The sequence below is a fragment of the Schistosoma haematobium genome, chromosome 3 (genome assembly GCF_000699445.3).
Source record: "Schistosoma haematobium chromosome 3, whole genome shotgun sequence".
Classification (NCBI taxonomy): domain Eukaryota; kingdom Metazoa; phylum Platyhelminthes; class Trematoda; order Strigeidida; family Schistosomatidae; genus Schistosoma; species Schistosoma haematobium.
Genome location: NC_067198.1, coordinates 26,589,242 through 26,608,724, shown reverse-complemented (window position 1 = coordinate 26,608,724; position 19,483 = coordinate 26,589,242). Strand labels below are relative to the sequence as shown.

General features: G+C 36.4%; 1 protein-coding gene across 2 annotated transcripts; it reads right to left on the bottom strand.

The window, feature by feature from the left end:
• Positions 1–1,067: 1,067 nt before the first annotated feature.
• Positions 1,068–17,559, bottom strand: MS3_00005385 (uncharacterized protein). Of its 2 annotated transcripts, XM_051213451.1 has the most exons (7): positions 17,290–17,559; positions 14,709–17,249; positions 8,731–9,018; positions 7,596–7,679; positions 5,508–5,755; positions 4,476–4,555; positions 1,068–1,835 (listed from the first exon to the last, which is right to left on the bottom strand). In XM_051213451.1, the coding sequence occupies exons 2-5, from the start codon at positions 14,900–14,902 to the stop codon at positions 5,533–5,535; spliced, it is 789 nt and encodes a 262-aa protein (XP_051069435.1). In that variant the 5' UTR covers positions 14,903–17,249; positions 17,290–17,559; the 3' UTR covers positions 1,068–1,835; positions 4,476–4,555; positions 5,508–5,532. The 2 variants fall into 2 exon arrangements, with proteins under 2 accessions (XP_051069435.1, XP_051069434.1); XM_051213450.1 differs by having other exon boundaries at positions 1,068–7,679; positions 14,709–17,559.
• Between the last annotated feature and the right edge of the window lie 1,924 nt (positions 17,560–19,483).

The following is a 19,483-nucleotide window of genomic DNA, read 5'->3' as shown; positions in this document are numbered from 1 at the left end:
ATTTATAATCTTGGTATGCTCATTTACTGGACAATATACAGAAGTATCTTTATCCTGTGTAATTTTTTTGGAAGGTGAGACCTAATAATAATCATAGCTCGGAGTCTAAGGAATTGTGTGAGGAGTGTTATCAGTTTAGCATTCAATAAACTGGCGAACACAAGACAGTAAACACTTTTCGAGTCATGCGCATTTATGAAGATGTTCTCAGAATAACTAGCGCGTTGTTCACCAACAATATGCGTCATAACATTCAGAATTAACACGACCGAAGTTTATCGACCATTCAAAGAACCATTCACTTTAGTTTACTGTAAATAAACGATTTCTGAAAACCAACATTGTCACTTGTACAGAACATCAAGAAATTCAATCCCAGACTACTAGTATTTCCATCATTCTTGAGCGATATTATATTTATGTATTCGCTTAAAAAAAAACTCAGTAGTTAAAAGCACTACGAAATAAATAAGGGATAAACACGAGCACCGATCTCAACAAAAAACCTATATAAATCTACAAATTCAGGGAATAGTAGTATCAGTGGTTAATTGGAAAACTGAAAACTTGACTTATTTTTTAAGTCTGGTACTAGATAAGTTACTAACATTTATTTCAAAATATTGAGTCAGTGGATTATTAAACGTGAAAAAGAACCTTAACATAATGTCATTTAGAGATGATGTATTTATCCATAACTTTAATTAGTCTTTTTAGTGAATGAGAAACAATTAATAGAAGAAAATAAGTTGATGCAATAAAGGAAATAACCGAATAAAACTAAAATTACCGGTAACTCTGATTCTATTCAGTTTTATTCAATATTTTTAAGAAAAATTTATATTACTTGATGCCGAATAAAGAATATACTGCAGAAATATACTAATCCAAATTATTACACTTTACAATAACACAGGGTTTCATCCTGTCTAGTTTTTAAATATTTACTATTTCTAACCTATATAATACAGACACCAAGTAGTTAACAGTTCTACAAATCTTTACGTATGAAGTGAGTTACTAATATTCAAATGACAGAATGAAAAGTCAAAATTACATTCTTTTACTCATAATGATTTATGCTCAACGTTAATTCTATTTTAATTGAATGTGATAATTACTCAGTGTAGTATTTGTTAATGCTTTCCCGTATTAAATTCACATGAGTTATACTCTATATTGACATGCAGCATGTAATTCCATCCTAATTAATTATCAAAATGAACATACAATCAATATATTAATGAGTGTATTTTCGATTCGAGTCGTCGTCATCGTGTTTTAGGGTGAATAAATATTCACTTGTATCACTTTTAGTGTTCTTACTTTTGCGTCGTGAGAACTGTAGTGTGTATTTGTTTTTACAAGTATAAGTAATAAGTGATTCCGATATAACAATCAGTGACGACCATATATAACAATCATGATGGTTTGAGTCGGAATCACTAACCTTAACATTATTTTAAAACTGTAATTTATGTGTTCAAGAAATAGCAGTTTGTGATAGTCGAAATACAAAAAAAAACTTGTTACGCTGAAAAACTTGATATATTTCTATCTAAACAGAAAGAAATCTAGAAAATATAGTGTTCATATACAATGAGTACACCAATAAATATTGAAAAAACCAACAATATATACGTGCACTACAATAAAAAATCAGTACAGCATATCTTATACGTTGTAAAAGATATAAACAATATATATCCAACAAATGATAAAGATAACAATCAAAGGCAAGGTGTGCTGTAATCTTCAAAGGTCTTGTTCATTAATACAGTAACATCAGAAAATGCATGGACTATCCACTATATTAAACCACCCGATATGTGTGTCTGAAATATAAACAGGAAACACTTAAGACAATTTGAGATATATCACATTAATAAGTTCTACTATCTAAGTAAGGTTAATCATTGTTTTCAGGCTTGAACTCAGAAGCTACTGCATAAAATCCTGTAGTGGTTAATTTCTTTTTACCAGTTCAACCATCAACAAGATATCAAACGAATAAAATGAATGGAATAAGAGTCAATATGATGAATACAACAATGAACAATACGAAACTTCAGAAATAGAAATAGTTTAATGTAACTTAACTTCTATTAAATTTTTGGTCTAAATTATTTTATATGTGAGTCAACGATGATATTTCACAGTAAACAAATAACGTAAGTGAAGTAGATTTATATGTACTAGATGGTGGCCGGAGTTCAAGCAGCGAATACTGAACCGTTATCATACATGACAAATAACTAACGAAAAAGGTTATGCATTACATTCATGAAACAATAAAACGTTTATTTCCTTGTGGCATCCTTAGATCTTCATTTTTTTTTAAAAAGGAAGAGAAATCGCTAATTCCTCAAATCTTTGTAAGTGTTATTCAGTGGACAAGTTTCAATAATTGGTTATCAATAAACTTCTTGATAACCAATTTATTTGTCTATAAATTTATAAACGATGTACCAATACATAAAATAAAAAACATTAACTTACAAACTAACAACATTTATATTCCGCCAAAAATACTTTAAGCCACAACAAATATTCAAATCTTATATAAGAATAATGAACACTAGCTGCTAACTTTCTACCAAATGTTTAGACATTTATAATGTAAAAGTCTAATAAAAGTTATTTAGCCAGTCGAGACGTAGAACCTGGCAGATATGTACGTTGGTCTAGGTCGCCACAGCCCATTAGCACAGTGTGATGAGAATGTTAGAGCAAATCCCAAGATGGTGGAGGTAGTAATAATATTAGTGACAATAGAGAAAATTAACTACCGACGATACGATTCAAAATATAAATTGGTGAAATAAAAATATGTAGAATCCAAAAGCTTAAAATCTGGGGAAAGACGAGAAATGGATGTACCTAAACTACTGTAAACTGCTGTGAACCATTTCATTCAAAGTCTCTAACCACTAGGAACCCAACCAGGTACCCTACACCTACTAACTTGCCACAGTTCGATTGTCAGTAACTCTATGGACTAGTGCCATATCTCGGTTTGGCAGCCCCTATCTGTCAGCCTACTTCTGCACTAGACAACATCATACGTTGAAGTAGGCGATGGTTGGGTATTTACAACACATGTCCTAACCACGTTAGATGATAGAGATTCACTAACAACTTCATCAATTGATTCGCCCTGTTTACCTGGTACCCCATGCCTAAAATCGCTATTGTTCACCCGATGGTCCCAAAATACACAAGCAAAGCCTGGAAGACACCTATGATTGAATACCATTGACCTGGGGATATTCTTTATTATTAACAGCCATGTTTTATATTCATAAATAGAACGAAGTTAACTGTCTCACAATAAACTCACCATTTATTTTAAAGATAGATATCTCGTCTACGCCACAAGTGACATATGTTGCTAATAGTCAATCGGGTTTTTTGGATCCGTGTTGAGATTTCGTCAGACACTATGTTGGGATATTCAGAAAAATATCCCAAAAATTATTCTGTTAAGTCTAATGCTATCCTTGGACTTGAGATGATATCACTTTCTTATTGGCCAAATATTTATTTCATGTGTCATTTTAATACTGGTCAATACTTATTTCACGTGTCATTTTCCTGTTGGCCAAATATTGTACAAATGTTATTTTCTATTTTATGGTACGTTGTGGTCTTCTTGATTGGTATATAAACAGAGTATGTTTGAAATATAACGATTCATATCGCAGAGGCTGAGACTTGTGTTCTGGACTTATCTGGCTGGGTTAGACTGGAAAGCAGGGTCAATCAGAGCTCTAGACTGCTCGCACGTGTTTACGCGTCATTGATCCGATCGATAAGTCACTACTCTTTAATCAGCGGTCACAAGTTATAACACACTATACGTCAGGAATGATGAGAATCTCAGGATAAGTGAAACAGTCGATGCGCTCAACTAGGCCATTTCCTATTCTTATTTCACGCACTGACCCAAGCCAATCTTGAAGCAAAATTTTGCACTCAGATTGAGAGAATTGTAACATACTCGGAATGCTGCCTTACTCGATAAGCTTAGATAGTTGTTTATTGTCACTTATAACCGTTCCCTGTTCCACCTCCTCAGCTTTCGCTACCCGTCACTACTTACAGCCGGCCTACATTTGGGTTGATTTCGAGCTCATCGTACTCGGAGCCTGACAGGTTGAATTCCCAAATATTTATCTGTTCAGTAGACGCCGCCAAAATCCACTGATATTTTTTAACCTTTTAGTTTAAGTTACTGGCACATACCATTGCTGTTTCCAAAGAATTCTGGATTTCATGGAAAGCTACCTCAGGGTGGATATCATAATCATGGTTGACTAACTGTTTCTCTAGTTGTTCCTGAAATATATTCTCGATTTTTCTATCATTAAGTTAAAACACTCGGATTGTTAGAATGTAGACTGATAAAAATGACTTAGAGAAACCATAATACAAATAATAACTAAAGATTTCAAAGGGAAAAAACCATTACTTACGCAAATGCTAAGTGAAGGAGCTGAATATGCAGGGGTAGACTTCGTTAGGAAATGACAATTATGTACAATGTGAACAGTTTCTTTATAATTTGTCAAGAAATGAAGATAACAATTAAATGAAATACATTTCATATGTGAGTAAAAACATAACAATTATTTAAATGAAAAAGAATCACAAAAGAGATTATCTCTTACACGATTAGCAGGTAGTTATAATTTTGACTCAATGGCCAAATTTAGTTGGGAACTGTTGACGTTCTGGTGACAAAAAGGAACGGCGATGGTTACAATTAGAAAATAATAAGTGTGAAAAGTGGTGTAAAAATAAATAAAATTATGCAGTAAGACAATCAATGTACCTATTGTAGAATGCCCCATCCTTGCGTTTTTAAATTCGTTAATGTGCTAACATGTGATCTACTCACCAAATACAGGTTTGTGCATCAAGAACCACTAATAATCAGCTAAGCCCAATGTCTTTTGGAATGACACGGGTGTAATTTATTAAGCACATTGTGAGAAAGTGAAAAATACCTAGAATAAGCTTCAATTTCTATAATTGAAGAATACTGTTTCAGGACTTTGTAGCGTCAGTCAACCCACCAATGTCAATAGTCTTACCAAACAAATTGGTTTCGTGGCTGGTGAAATTTCAGCATGAATATGAAAAGTTCATATGACTTCACATAATTTGTCTCACTCGTGGAGCGGGATAGATGATTGTCAATCTATCACAAAGACACTATACTGAGTATAAACTAGCTAGGTATTCTTTTACGAATATGAAACAACTCCAGCAGAAAGTATCCGTAGATTAAAAGTATTTTGTCTATGACACTCGTGTATGATTGAGTAATTAAATGATTAATGCTAAAGAATTAAGAAGCGGGGTATTAAATAAAACTAGAAAATAAGTTATTAACATTCTGAATCTTTAAATACCTTTCATTTTAAGCCATGGAGTCAAGAACAATTTCAAGTGCATGTGAAACACTAATATAAACTAGGAAAATGCAAAAACGTTTAGCTTACTCAAATAAAAACCAGACTGTTTTTGTTATCCCGTGAAATCTGAATCGATATCCATACACAAAACGTTACCAAATGTAGAGGAATTGGTAGGGAAGACAGTAGATGAATCGAGCACTTGACTATCTGGTAACACTTTAGAGTCCGAGTTTTCTTCACTTGACTCTTGATCTGAGAAATTAGGCGGAAGTAAACCTTTAAGGGGATCAGGATTAAACGGCACTATCGCGAGTGACGGTTCAGATGAAAGCCTAATAAAATTGCATTATTTTAGTAAAGAAAAAGAGTTGCATGGTGAAGAATGAAATTTTCCCTTGCAAAGAAATAATGAAATATGATCTATTTTCACATAAGGTTACATGCTACAAAACAGAGGTCAATAAAGAATGAAATATCCATCGAATACCAAGGGAAAGTAATTTTCGACATTGTTTTACCGATTACATCATGGGTCGCGTCGGATGCTGGATATGTGCGACAACGAATAAACATAGCATTAGCATTGATTTGAAGCTTAAACACGCACTATTTAGAGACTTCCTTATGATTGGTGAGAATGAAATCAGAATAAACTTTGATTGTTAAGTGGAATATACAGTATTTTCTCTAGTGAATATCAATAAATATAACTTCTTTCTGTAGTTATACATATCAATGAGTGAGATATGTATGTACTCACTGCCTTCTCGCGAAATTACTGTTGTTTATGAAATTGAGAAGACGATATGAGGATGTCTGGCGCTTTAACCGGCTCAGTGGATATGGAAGATCCACCTAGGGGAGTTGGAAAACCCTGTTTCCAAAACAATAGTATACATGGGCTCCAGGATCCTGAGGGGAAAAAGGCTTATAAACCTATTGTTGGTCATCGGCTACCACAGGACCGTATCTCCTGACGTTGCTCCACTGCCTTGTGGATTAGACCTTTAGGTCAAAGACTCCGGGTGTGGACCCTAAGAAAACCACCTGCTTCGGGTTGGGCACCCGGGCCTCACATAAAGCAATGATGACTGCTACTAGCCTCATTGTTATTGCGTGGCGCATATATATTTGGTGCCCCCTTGTACCAATGTTTATGTGTTCAAATAAATAAACAAAATTAACAACTTATGGATTCACTAACTGTTGGTCTAATCTGTAAAGTGTTGCTGATCGACAGTGAGAGAGATAATCGAATATTTAAGCTGGACTGGCTTGAAAATAGTTTTCATCATGAAGAAACACATACCATTTATCATCATTACAATTTAGGTCACTTGATACTCCACATCTTTATTCGTTATCTTAACTTATTTAATTAGTGTCTCATTCATTAAAAAGTATTAGGATCATTAATGTAGGGTAGATGGAATGTGGCTAGTAGTAGAATCCAGGACGTGTGTTTTGTCCTACTTGGGACTTGCTAGATTTGATGTTCGTTTAGAGACATGAACTCCATACCGTTCGCTTCAAATTCCATAGTTACCCACTTAGCTACTAAGTCCAGATAGCCACTTACTTGTACAACGGGTATAATTTTTAATTCAATTTGGAACGGTTTGGGCTATCTCATTTTTGACATTTTGACTCACATTTGATCAGTTTGGGATATCTGGACTCAGTAGCTAAGTGGATAACGTGATGGAGTTAAAGCAAACGGTTCTGGGTTCAAGTCCCGGAATGAGCATCAACTCTGGGATGCATGTGTATCCAGCTGGCAAGTCCCAAGTAGGACTAAATGCGCGTACTAGATTACACCACTAGCCGCATTTTATGTATTCTACATTAACTTGAGTCATAATGGCTATATTGAAGAGATCCGCACAGGTTGCACATACGCCAAAATATCAACCACGGGATAATCCAACCTATCCCAAACTAAATTAAAATCATTATTTTCAATGACATTTTTCAGTGTTGATCTGAAGTGTGGTAAAATTGTATGATGTTTCACACTATTTCCGCTTCCTTGTTTAATTTATTTTGTTACCACAAGAAAAACGACTGTAAACGTATGCATTTTTATCCGAACAATGCTAGGTCGTGGTGAACAATAGAGTACTAAAATATCAAAAGCAACAGTTAACAGTAATAGTAAACGAAGAAACTTACAGTCCTCTTAGGAACGTATCTGTTGGATTCATTCGTTTAAATCTTAAGTGATCTTTCAAATCATTTGAAAATCGTAAAGGTGATCTGTGATGAAATTTAAAGTAAATTAGTTGATACCAATGAGAGATGAGAAAATGTTATCAATTTAATTTTCGTATAATTATTAACAGGTATGTAGTTCAAGTTACTCCTTTATTCAAAAAAATTTGAATATTATCATTATTATAGGTTAATTAATAAATCACGTTTGTTAGGAATAAAACAAATGCATAATTCAGCAATGAACGACATTTCTCAGTTGTCAGTTAAATTATTCATTTGGCGAATTGGATAACATTAGATTTCATAAAACCAAATCCCTTGATAAGGTTAAACAGAGCAAGAACAACGATGTTTGCAAAACAAAATGGATTCATTCTATTTGACGGTTTTTCAACGGCTGTGAATATACATCAACCTTAAATATGTTTACTCATACACTTCATATCCCTCTTCTTATTATTATGATTTCGATTATGTTTGAAACATTTACCTATACCTCATAAACTCAAGTGTGCTGAACATTTGTAAATTATTGTATTAATAATTGTACTTTTAGGTTCTATGTAGCAGATGAGAAACCGTGAAGTAGAATGAATTTATTTTACTCTCCAAACCTTGTTCCCGTTCTGTTTACACATCAGATTATTGATTATACACTAGCTCAATTTATTTGAACTTATTGAATGACCAAAACGTTTTAGAATCTAGTTTTCTTTCACACATCTACGAGGCAATCTCGTACTGTTATACACGTAGCAGGTAAAAACACTTCACGGTCAAAGCGAACGACTGTATAAGTAGCAAAGATCAGTATTTTTCTAAGGTCACACCTTTGATAAATCAGTCCCATTTTAAATCATTACAATATACCTGGTGTTTTATCCCTGAAGACAATTGGAATTTTCTGTTTTTTATGCAAATTACACTATGTTATGAGCAATTGTTGTGAGCAATATCTTCGTACACACAAGAATTCATATCTTGAGATTAATAAAGCTTATTGTTATTCTAAGCTAAGGTTATGCGTTCAGAAAAAAATTATATATATATATATATATATATATATATATATATATATATATATATTAGAGACCTTTCGATTTGCGCATCTTCATCAATATCCTCATCGTCATTAATAGTAATAACACCCGCTTCTTTGTTAGTGTGCAATGACAAGTTTTGATACAAGTGATGAGCGGAAGCAATCTGACTTGAGTCAAGTGGAAAGCAGGACGAATCACCAAACAAAGGTGAGTTGCAATCACCTTGAATTTTGGATGCATCGACCGGTAAGGTTAGATTCATTTGAGCAAAATGATTTGCCATAGCCGTTTCACAGAGGTAGTATTTGTGGGGTATAACATTATCCGAAACAGGACTCCTAGAAACATTTAAAAACAGCAGTAGGAAGTGAACTTTGCAAACGTAAATTAATTACTCAGAAATGTATTTATTACTGAAGTCCTAATAAGAGTGACAATAATTGCACAGATAGTAGGAGATTAGGAAAGACTTCCGTAAAGCTTAGTTATTTGCATAAATGTTGTCGGTGACCAATCTCAACCAATTACTACTATTTCACTGCTCTGCCTCAAGTTTTTTAAGTCCCCTTGGCAATATCATAAACCAAGATGAAAGCCAGTTAGTCATGAAATATTTTGTAATATTCCTTACATCGTAATTAACAATGCTACTGAAACAAATATTTACAAATGTTATGAAAAGCTATATGTTTCCATTTCGCACTTCAAGTCAACTACAAGACTCTCGCCAAAGATGATTCAAGGAAGATTCCTTTGAATACATATCGCGTCTAGTGCATATTTGCACATTACAACCGTTCAATAAATGTGAATATATTACCGGTGAGATTATAATTTATAGTTGTGAACCGACTTTGTTTTTGTATATTTATTGCATCAAAGTATACTTGGTTGACTTTAATTTGACTTATTTCGGCTAGGGTTTGGAATTTTCTTTCAAATTCAATTCAATGTTATCCTTTTTAGTTGATTTTCAAGATAGTTCGCTCTACTCATAAATGTGGACGGCCGAATTGCTGTTACGTGCAAGGAATGCAATGTGAAAAGTGCAATAAGTGGTTCCATAAGATTTGCACCCGTATAAATCCCACCGCATACAAAAGGTGCTCAAAGCTTAACTTCAATTGGCTTTGTATGTTTTGTTGTTCGAGCAACACATTACTCATCCAAGAGACAATTAGGTTTCTGGTGTTGGCCAGAAAAAAGGTTTATGAGGGCTGAACTGGTAACATGGGTACTGACAGCGAAGAATGTGTCAGTGTCGTAAGTGCTGTTACAGAACGTGTCAGACTCTCGACCGTGTGACATGCAATAGGGAAGTCCCCCTTGAAACAATTAAAGAGTGAACCACCACTGGATATTGATGGTCATGTTGCTAGAATAGTAACTGATGACCTAGATAAAACCGATACTGTCCCAGGTAATCATGACTTGGATGCCCTAAATGATGGGGAATGATGGATAGTACGGAAACAGAGGAGAGAAAAAATGACCACAAACAGCGCCCAATTAGTTGACAAGTCTTTGTTGGGCTCACACTGAGTCGCAGATTATCTCGCCAAAGTCTCAAAGTAATACAATATTAACCCATAATGTAATTCGAAAAAGTTTGTTCACATCGAATATTGTCGTAAGTAATGCGCTCGACTCAGATAACTCTGTTTCGAGAACAACCAAAGATAAGCTCCCGGTAGTTAACAGATAGGATATGACATCACGATCGAAAGCCGTGAACACGACTTTTAAGGAAGTCAAATCCGTTCTTAGTTTATTTTTTTTGGAATCTTGAGTCAAAATATAATGACCCTGCTAAAAGGCATGCACACAATTTGGATTTATTTGAGTATGCCATCAGAAGTTTCAGGGGTACATATCACGAAAGCGATAAGACTCGGTTAGTTCGCTGGAGGCGAGACCCAACCAGGAAGGATCCTGAAGTTAGTACTTAGAAGTCATGAAGACAATTCATACTGAATAATGCATACAAAACTCGTAATTCAAATATTCGTATCCGACTAAACTGGTTGCCTAAGGATCGAATCAAGTGGAAAAATGCCCTTACAAGGTTAAAAACTCGAAAGCTAACTGGAGAAAAAAACCTTAAAAGTCGGGACTTTCGGGTGGGCAGGTCTTGAAAGTCAATGCTTCCGGGACCTGTATGAGCCTTAAATGTGTGCTACACGAACGCTCTTGGTATGCGAAATAAAGCGTCCGAGTTAAGTACAATGGTGGATGAGTTATTTCACCACATGTGTTGCCACAGAAACGTGGCTCTCCGTAGATAACGAATGTTCCCCCATTATTCCGGGTTACATCTGTATTAGAAGTGATAGTTATAAACCGCGATGGATGAGGCATAATACTATATGTTGGAGATCAATTTCATGTACAACTAATCACATCAGAGGCGCATGAAAGTGGTACATGCGAGGTAGCTTGAAGTAAAATGAAGTCTAGACACAGGTCAGTGACTATAGGAGGAATATACCGCAGTCCACGTTGTCCACCTAACGACTTTATCGTTAGTCATATACATTCTTGGGTTAGGGCCGACTGTTGTCACATCATTGGGGATTTTAACGTGCCGCATATCAACTGGATAGAGTTTCCAACTTCAGATGGATGTTTCGATAGTAGCCTATTATCAACCATAATTCGGTGTGCACTTGCAAACTGTATCGCAAAACCGACACATATTGACTTGGAACATGAACCGTCATTGCTAGACCTTGTCTTTAAACACCACTGTGATGGTGTCATCGACATTCAGCACCTTCCCCCTACTAGCAAATAGTAATAACATTGTACTTTACTTTAGGTTTCGAACACACGATATACAGTATGTATCTGTGTTATATCCCGATGAGAATAATGAATGGTAACTTTTGGGACTCAGTTATAGACCAATATTATACATATATTTTTGTCATATAATTGTAAAGTAATTAAATTATTCATATTCGTGTCCCTCTAATTATCAGCTTTATCTTGACCCATGAACTATTATTATACGATTTACCATTCTTGAGTTATGTCTGGTCTATCGATTATTATCTCCCTTATTCACAGTCAAATTTGGCTAAGTCTTGTACAAATGTTATTTCCTATTTTATGGTACGATGTGGTCTGTTTGGTTGATATATAAACCCAGTATGTTTTAAATAAATGATTCATATCACAGAGCTTTAAACCACCGGGCCCACATGACTTACCTTCAGCTCTTTTTAAAGATGGTGGTGACTTTCTGGTTAAGGAATTGACTACATTGTTTACAAAGGTTTGGGGGCTAGAGAGGGTACCAACGTCATGGAATGCGTCGATAATTGTCCCTATCTTTAAAAAGGGTTCACGTCGTTCCTGTAACAACTATCGGGGAATAAGTCTACTTTCGATAGCGTCCAAGCTATTGGCTTCCGACAGACTTCGTAGGTTGTTCGAAACCCGAGAAAGATTGACTCGCGAGGAGCAGGCTGGGTTTCGTTCTGGTCGAGGATGTATTGATCATATCTTCACCCTCCGCCAAATGTTAGAACACCGCCATACTTTTCAAAGGCCAACAATCGTAGTGTTTCTTGACATCAGGGCTGTCTGAGAAGTTTATTAACATTCTAAAGGCCCTATATACAAACACCTCAGGCAGAGTGAGGGCATACAACCACCTCTCTTCACTATTCCATTCAAGCAGTGAGGTTAGACAAGGTTGCCCAATCTCACCATTCCTCTTCAACTTCACCATCGGTGACATTCTGGAAACAGCTCCGATGGATGTAAGTAATGGCGGTGTGGATGCGGATGATAATGTCTTACTGTGTGATAATACTCAACCAGTGCAACCCTCACTTCATCAGTTGGTAATTAGTGTCCGTAGGTATGGTATGTGCTTTGGACCTTCGAAGTGCAAAGTACTTCTACAAGACTGGCAGGATTCTAATCCTGTACTCACCCTGGGTGATGAGCAGATTGAATTAGTCGAGAAGTTCGTGTATCTAGGTAGCTACATAAGTGCTGGTGGTGGCGTGAGTGGTGAGATCAATCCATGTATAGTGAAAGCCAGAGCGGCTTAGGCCAATCTGGGCCATCTTTGGCGCCGTCGTGATGTTAGTCTGGCTGTGAAAGGTCGGATCTACAACGCGTCGGTGAGAGCAGTTCTGCCCTATACTTGTGAAACATGGCCTCTCCGAGTTGAGGATGTTAGACGACTCTCTGTGTTTGATCATCGTTGTCTCCGAAAGATTGCTGACATCCAGTGGGAACACCATGTTAGTAATGCAGAGGTTCGGTATCGTGTATTTGGGCGAAGAGAAGATAATCCAATTGGTGTCATCATCTTGAAACATCGACTTCGGTGGCTTGGACATGTTCTACGAATGTCCTCCCAGAGAATTCCACGTCGTGCATTATTTGTCGACGCTGAGACTGGTTGAAAAAAAAGCGGACAGGTGATTAGTGTATGACATGGTGTCGTGGTATGAAAGAAAGCTGCAAAGGGCTGGCTTTTGTTGGTCCTTCATGACTCCCTGGTTGGGGTCCTAGAGATGGTGCTACACAGTGGCTAGAGACGTTATCAGATATGGCTCAGAATAGAAGCCAGTGGCGATCCCGCTGTAACCTTCTTTTACTTTCTTCATTAAAAAATGGTTGTTTCTTCCTTAACTGAACGATTTCTTCTGGTTGTACCTTTTCGTTTCCCCCATTATTATTATTATTATTATTATTAATACATTATCTCACACTAATTTGTGGTCTTTATTGTTCTTTTTTCCTTTCTTGTTTCTCTTCTCATTGTTTTGTGTGGCGCATATATATATATATATATATATATATATATATATATATATATATATATATATATATGGTGCCCCCTTGTACCAACATTTATGTGTCTAAATAAATAAAAATAAAATCGGCTTTTTCCAACTTACGTCACCTATGGCGAAGGCGAGATATTCGTCTATTAAGAGTAGGGAATACACATAAGTTACTATTATTTGATCATAGACGTCGTAGAAATATTACTCATATCTGATGGGATCACCGGGCAAATCATAGTGAGGTTAAACGCAATATATTAAGGAATGATGGTAAATCAGTTGAGCAGGTTGTGAATCTACATCGACTGAGATGATTGGGCTACGTATTACGCACGTCCAACCACCGGTTACCACGGCACACGTTTTTATCATCGCGTAGTCAATGACTGGAACGCTTCACCCGAACAAGTGGTAAGAGTCCTATCAGTAAACATTTTCAAGAATAAACTGGAAATTCACTGGGAAACGAACTGCAAGGATTAACACGGGTCCACCAACCTACTATCCTTATTACTGTATACTGACCTATGAGCGGCGCTAAATTGACATTGAGGAGATCTGCTTACTCACTAGGGCCAAAAGAGGGTTATAGGTTAGTGCGAGGGACCGAAACTAGGAGTTCGAAATTATGTTTAGTGTTTTCACCACAAACTGATATAAGGTATAATGCAGAAATGATCTTTGATCACGTGGATGAATAATTTTATGCCAAAATCTAAGGTCTTCTATCGTTAGTCTGATTGGTATGCCCATAAGTTACAGTCTTATCTTCATTAGTTCTAGATTATATATTAAACAAACTGATAATCGCAGTAAACAAATGTTTTGTGTGTACACTAAAAACCTCAGTTATTTCCAATCTAAAGACTTTAAGGAAATATTGAGTTTGTCCCAAAAGGCATGTGGAAATTCTTAGTTTTTACAAGCTTATGGAAATTCTGAGCAAAACCCCCACACCAATTAGGAATGAAGGTTATTTCCACAAATTCAGTGGAAATTAATTTCAAGAGTTGGGAAAACCATGGAGGAATAAAGAAAACCACGAAACTTTTGTGGAGTTGTGAGAAAAGCAGAGGATCAGGGGCGATATTGATGTTTTGTTGCACTATCGCAAAATATCTTCCAGATCGGGGGATCGGAGATATTTTCAATAAATAAGTTTTGGAAGAACGAATGTATATTGCATTAAAACTATACAAAAGCCATTTATAACTTACGTTCGTTTTCGTTTTTCCGATGTGTGAGGCGGCTTGATGGAATTACTAACGTCATGGACGTTCGGTTTAAGTTCTCCCATAAAGTTGAAAACATTTGTCTTAATGTTGTCCGAATAAAATGAACTGTCAACGACGCTATCACCAAAGTACTGCTGTCCAACGGAATCACCGAGACCCCTACTATCTTCAACCATGAGCAATCAGCTGTCACGAATAATCCCAAGAATTGTATAAGTAACGTATGAATTCCAATATGTAACGTGTCGAATGTACTTGTAATAACCTGTTATAAAACAATGAGAAATTTAACTTATTCATGTGGACGTTACGGAAAAGTCTCAGTAGATGATGAGTGTGTTATGAGCTTGATATATCTGTTCGTCTAGTAGTTCATCTAGACGACGGTAGTATGTTTTCATATATTTGATTGTCTTACCAGCTCCTGAAATGTTTTGGTGAACTTCCTTTCGTTGTTTATCTCATAGTAACTTGTACGACCATTCGTATTATATATATTTGTTATATTTAAAAGCTAGTCCATATTTCGTGCCAAATGTTTGCTGTCAATATGAGCGGGGTCGTAGATCAAATATCACTAGGGTTACTTAGTGGCCAGCAAACCACAAGAGCAAGAGCAAATGTAAAAATAAAAAACTGCATTACTAAAGATCTCGGATTTATCTTACCTACTAATCAAGATTGTTTACTGATGGTAGTGTAGTTGATGAGACTTACAAGATTGTTTGCAGCTAGTATGTAGCAGAACGTAATGTCGGTATCAAAAAGTGTTAGACGGATAGAAGAGTTATAGTACATCGAATGTACGGCGTTGACAGAACGAGTGAAGAACAGACGAGAAGATGGTTCAGATGGAGAAAATAGACGATTGTATGATGTACATACATTGCATAAATACTTGGTAATTTATCACAGCAAATATACGTTCTCCTGACCGTTGACAGCCTTGCAGCAGAATGTCAGCCACTTTTTCCGTGTTTGTTAACCACGATGGTTATTTTCTCGTTCAGAATTTTCACCAATACAGCCTACGGTTTTGTTGCCGTTGATGGTATTTCAATTGGCTTAAGTATCCATACTTGCACCATGTTTATATTTTTAACATTTTTTATGAGGAATACGTTAAAATCTCACTGGTATTAGATGGTGGAATTATGGAAGATCAACTGAGCTGTAGATTTTAAAGTTCTCATAATGATAGGACGCCCATTTTTTTACTTAAAGGACTATGTGTAAACCTTTCATTACTACCTACTACGTGACAACTGTTGTCTCTAACAACAAGCCTTGCTTTTTGTGGTTGTGACGTTGTTCTCGTTCAGCTTTCCATTTACCGGTTTTGTTCCAAGAATCGCTGTTGGTCTTGAAGGCTTTTCATGTGTAGAGTTAGTAAAATTTCGTTAGACATCAGCCAAATAATCTACCTGTCGGATCACTGAATATCGGGCAGTTTACCAGTCCTCGTCAATGTCAGAGATATCCAACGATCATCATTGACTTGCATGCCATGGAATAGCCCATTTAGCAATGTTCACAAACCCTTCATTGCACCCACTCTTATCCATGCATTTCTGCAATAGCGTTTCTTGTGTTGTATGTTCATCAGAGTGACCATAGTAGCTGGACACGACAAGGAGTTATCCACTTTTTAGTATGAACCGTGAGGTGTGACTTCAACGCAAGCTCGTTGGTCATGCCATTTCCGTCCAAAATGAGTAGCCCTCCAAATATTGAATCAAAGAGCATTTACATTTTTAACCTACACATATTTGGAAAACAATATTTCTGGACCGGAGTTCACCTTAAGCATTTTTGGTGTGTATTTCTTGTCTCTCAGGAGCGTTTGTTAGAAGATTTGTAGCATGCACAATGATGTCAACTTGAAGAGTAGCCTGAGTCGTCTTGGGATATGTAGTCAGACTCCAGGCTATAATTGATTGTGATCTTATAACTACATTCGCATTCCTGACTTCAATAGTTTTTTCGACGCATTTCAGAACGGAACTACAAATTTTCACAGTGATCGCCAGCAAACTGACTCATAATGAGCTACGAACTACTGTAACAACTCTTCTAGAACTCGTCCAAAGCTTACTGTTTGATATCAAAGGGGCATGAGAACTGTATCTAGGTAGATAAAATATATCCGCTTTTGTGACTATTAAAATAAAAATCTCAAAATATAAATTGGAATTTATTTCGCCCAAATTTTTTAAAAATACAAATAGGACAATAATCCACACTATGTGGGGATTCGCCCGGGTTTTGCTGGGTTTATTTATGACTTAAACTTGACATATCGGTATGGCGCTCTAAAATGGAGCAATTATTTGAATAAATTCATTCAGGTTAGAAAAATGGAGTAGAGCTTTCGAACAGACGTAAAATAATCATAAAGTTAGTGAAAATAGTCCTTTCTACTTTCTGTAGAGCGACTAACTTATCCGTATTACATTATATCAGGATCACACCATTCTGTATCTTGACTTGCCCTAACTTGTAACCATGGGAGAGTCAGGGTTACTGCTTTGTAAAAATATTTGAAGAGCAAACACAATCTTACCGACAAAAGGATATATCTGTTACCAAGACAAAAAGCGTGCATAAGGTGATGAAACCTTCATGTTCGAATAAAGCGGTTTCAATACCGACACTTTAGTGACGTTTTCGACCCTCACCAATTTTTTATCTGCCATTCAGCACCTAGAGATGAAACGTCTGAGAAAAAGTACATTAAGCTTGAAGGATCGAATGGGTAGAATCAAGTGTTACTTCAGAACCTAAATGCAATTAACGAACAAGGACACTTAGAAGTTGTTCTTCGCAAAGAAAGTAGCTTAGTAGGAGGCTTATCTAACTTACCAGTCTATTCAAGAGTAACCAATGGGACATAGAATAATGTTGAACGGTTCTCATTGATCAAACTTCTACAACCACAAAAATTAGTTAAGTACACAAAACAGGTGAAACCAACACTTTCTCGCAGTCATTAAAGCCACAAACTAAGACCTCAGCGTTATGATCAACCTGGAAATTTTTAAAAATACGTTGTATTTTTAAGGATTACGTTAAAGTTGTTTTGAGTCATGGCATGAAACGATAGAATTCGTCAGAAAATTTCAGTCATTTTCATTCTAGTTAAACGGTCTTTCTGGGGGTACAGAAGACATTGAAACCACTGTCTCCTTATGAAACCAACGTTAAAAGAGTCACACACTTCGATGGCGAAGTCTGGAACTCGGTGCATATCAGGATTAAGTTTTAGTAGGAATCAGTGGTGCTAGTCTGTCTTCGCCTAGTATTGTCAACCATAAGGATCAAGAAAGAACAGTAAGGAATCAAATGGCGAAAATGTATGTAAACAGGATAGAACGTTTCACTTGACGGGCTTTTGTATATAATAGCAGTGGTCATCGATACCTTCAGGTATATTTAATAAAGAACTGAAAAATACATACACGTTATAGTAAAATAGCGTCCCGAGTTTTGAAGAATGTCTCAGGGGCTCTCGAAATGCCCTCGGACAACCTCAACCAGCAGCAAGTTACTCTATCCGACCACTCAGGAAATAGAATGTGTGGATACAGTCACTCTTAATATCCTGTGTCTCTAATTTCGTGGTGTTACCCCTTTGATCTGTGTGGAGACTGAGCCCAAGTAAATATTTAAGAGAGTGCCTTAAAGTGTTTGGAATGCTATGAGCCATCGAAAGGTAACTTATAAGACGCCTGTACTCTGACAAGTAAGGATCTATTGCTTCAAGATGATCCTCATAGGGTTAAAATTTGAATCCTAGAACCAATATCGAGGCTCAACGTTGAATATATTCCAGTTTTTTGGGATATTCAGAAAAGTGTCCCAAAAATTATCCTGTTGAGTCTAATGCTATCCTTGGACTTGAAATGGTATCATTTTCTTATTGGTCAACATTTATTTCACGTTTCATTGTCCTGTCGGCCAAATATTGTACAAGTCTTATTTTCTGTTTTATGGTACGATGTGGTCTGCTTGATTGGTATATAAACAGTGTATGTTTGAAATACATGATTCACATCACAGTGGCGCAGATTGGTGTTCTGGACTTAACTGGCTGGGTTAGGCGGAAAGCAGGGCTTATCAGACTCTTGGCTGCTCGCACATGTTTTGCACGTCATTGATCTGATAGACAAGTCACTGCTCTCTAATCGGTGGTCACAAGTTATAAAAAATTATTCTTCTCTTTTCAGAATAAGGGGGAGACACCTCATTCCCATACCCGTAATGGGACCGGTTTAATTTGTTATAAATGGGGTGGAACGCAATATCGCCAAACTTACCAAAAATGCACTTCGGAGACACCAGTTCAAGGTTTCCTCAGAAGCCATCCTTTGACAGAAGGTGAATGAGGTTTGACCACGTGATGTTAAGACTCCCAGACAATTTTAGACTTGAGAGAAAATTTACGTACTTTGTATACAATTCTCAGAAGAAACTACTTCACTTGAAAGGTGATACTGATATTCATGGCACGACAACACATTTGTCTGTAACACCTATATAACCATGGGATTCCATACCCAGTCAAACCAGACATCACAGATGAAGAAGTTCGAAGCGTATTTGCAAAGCAGTCGGTATATGGGGAATCATGTGATATAAGCTGTTTGGTTGTTGAGATGGGTGTTAGGAAGGCGTACCCATTAGTGATTTGGTGAGGATGATTGATCGTGCACCTTCATTTAGAGTGTGACCAGTAAAACTAATGAGGCCGGGATCAA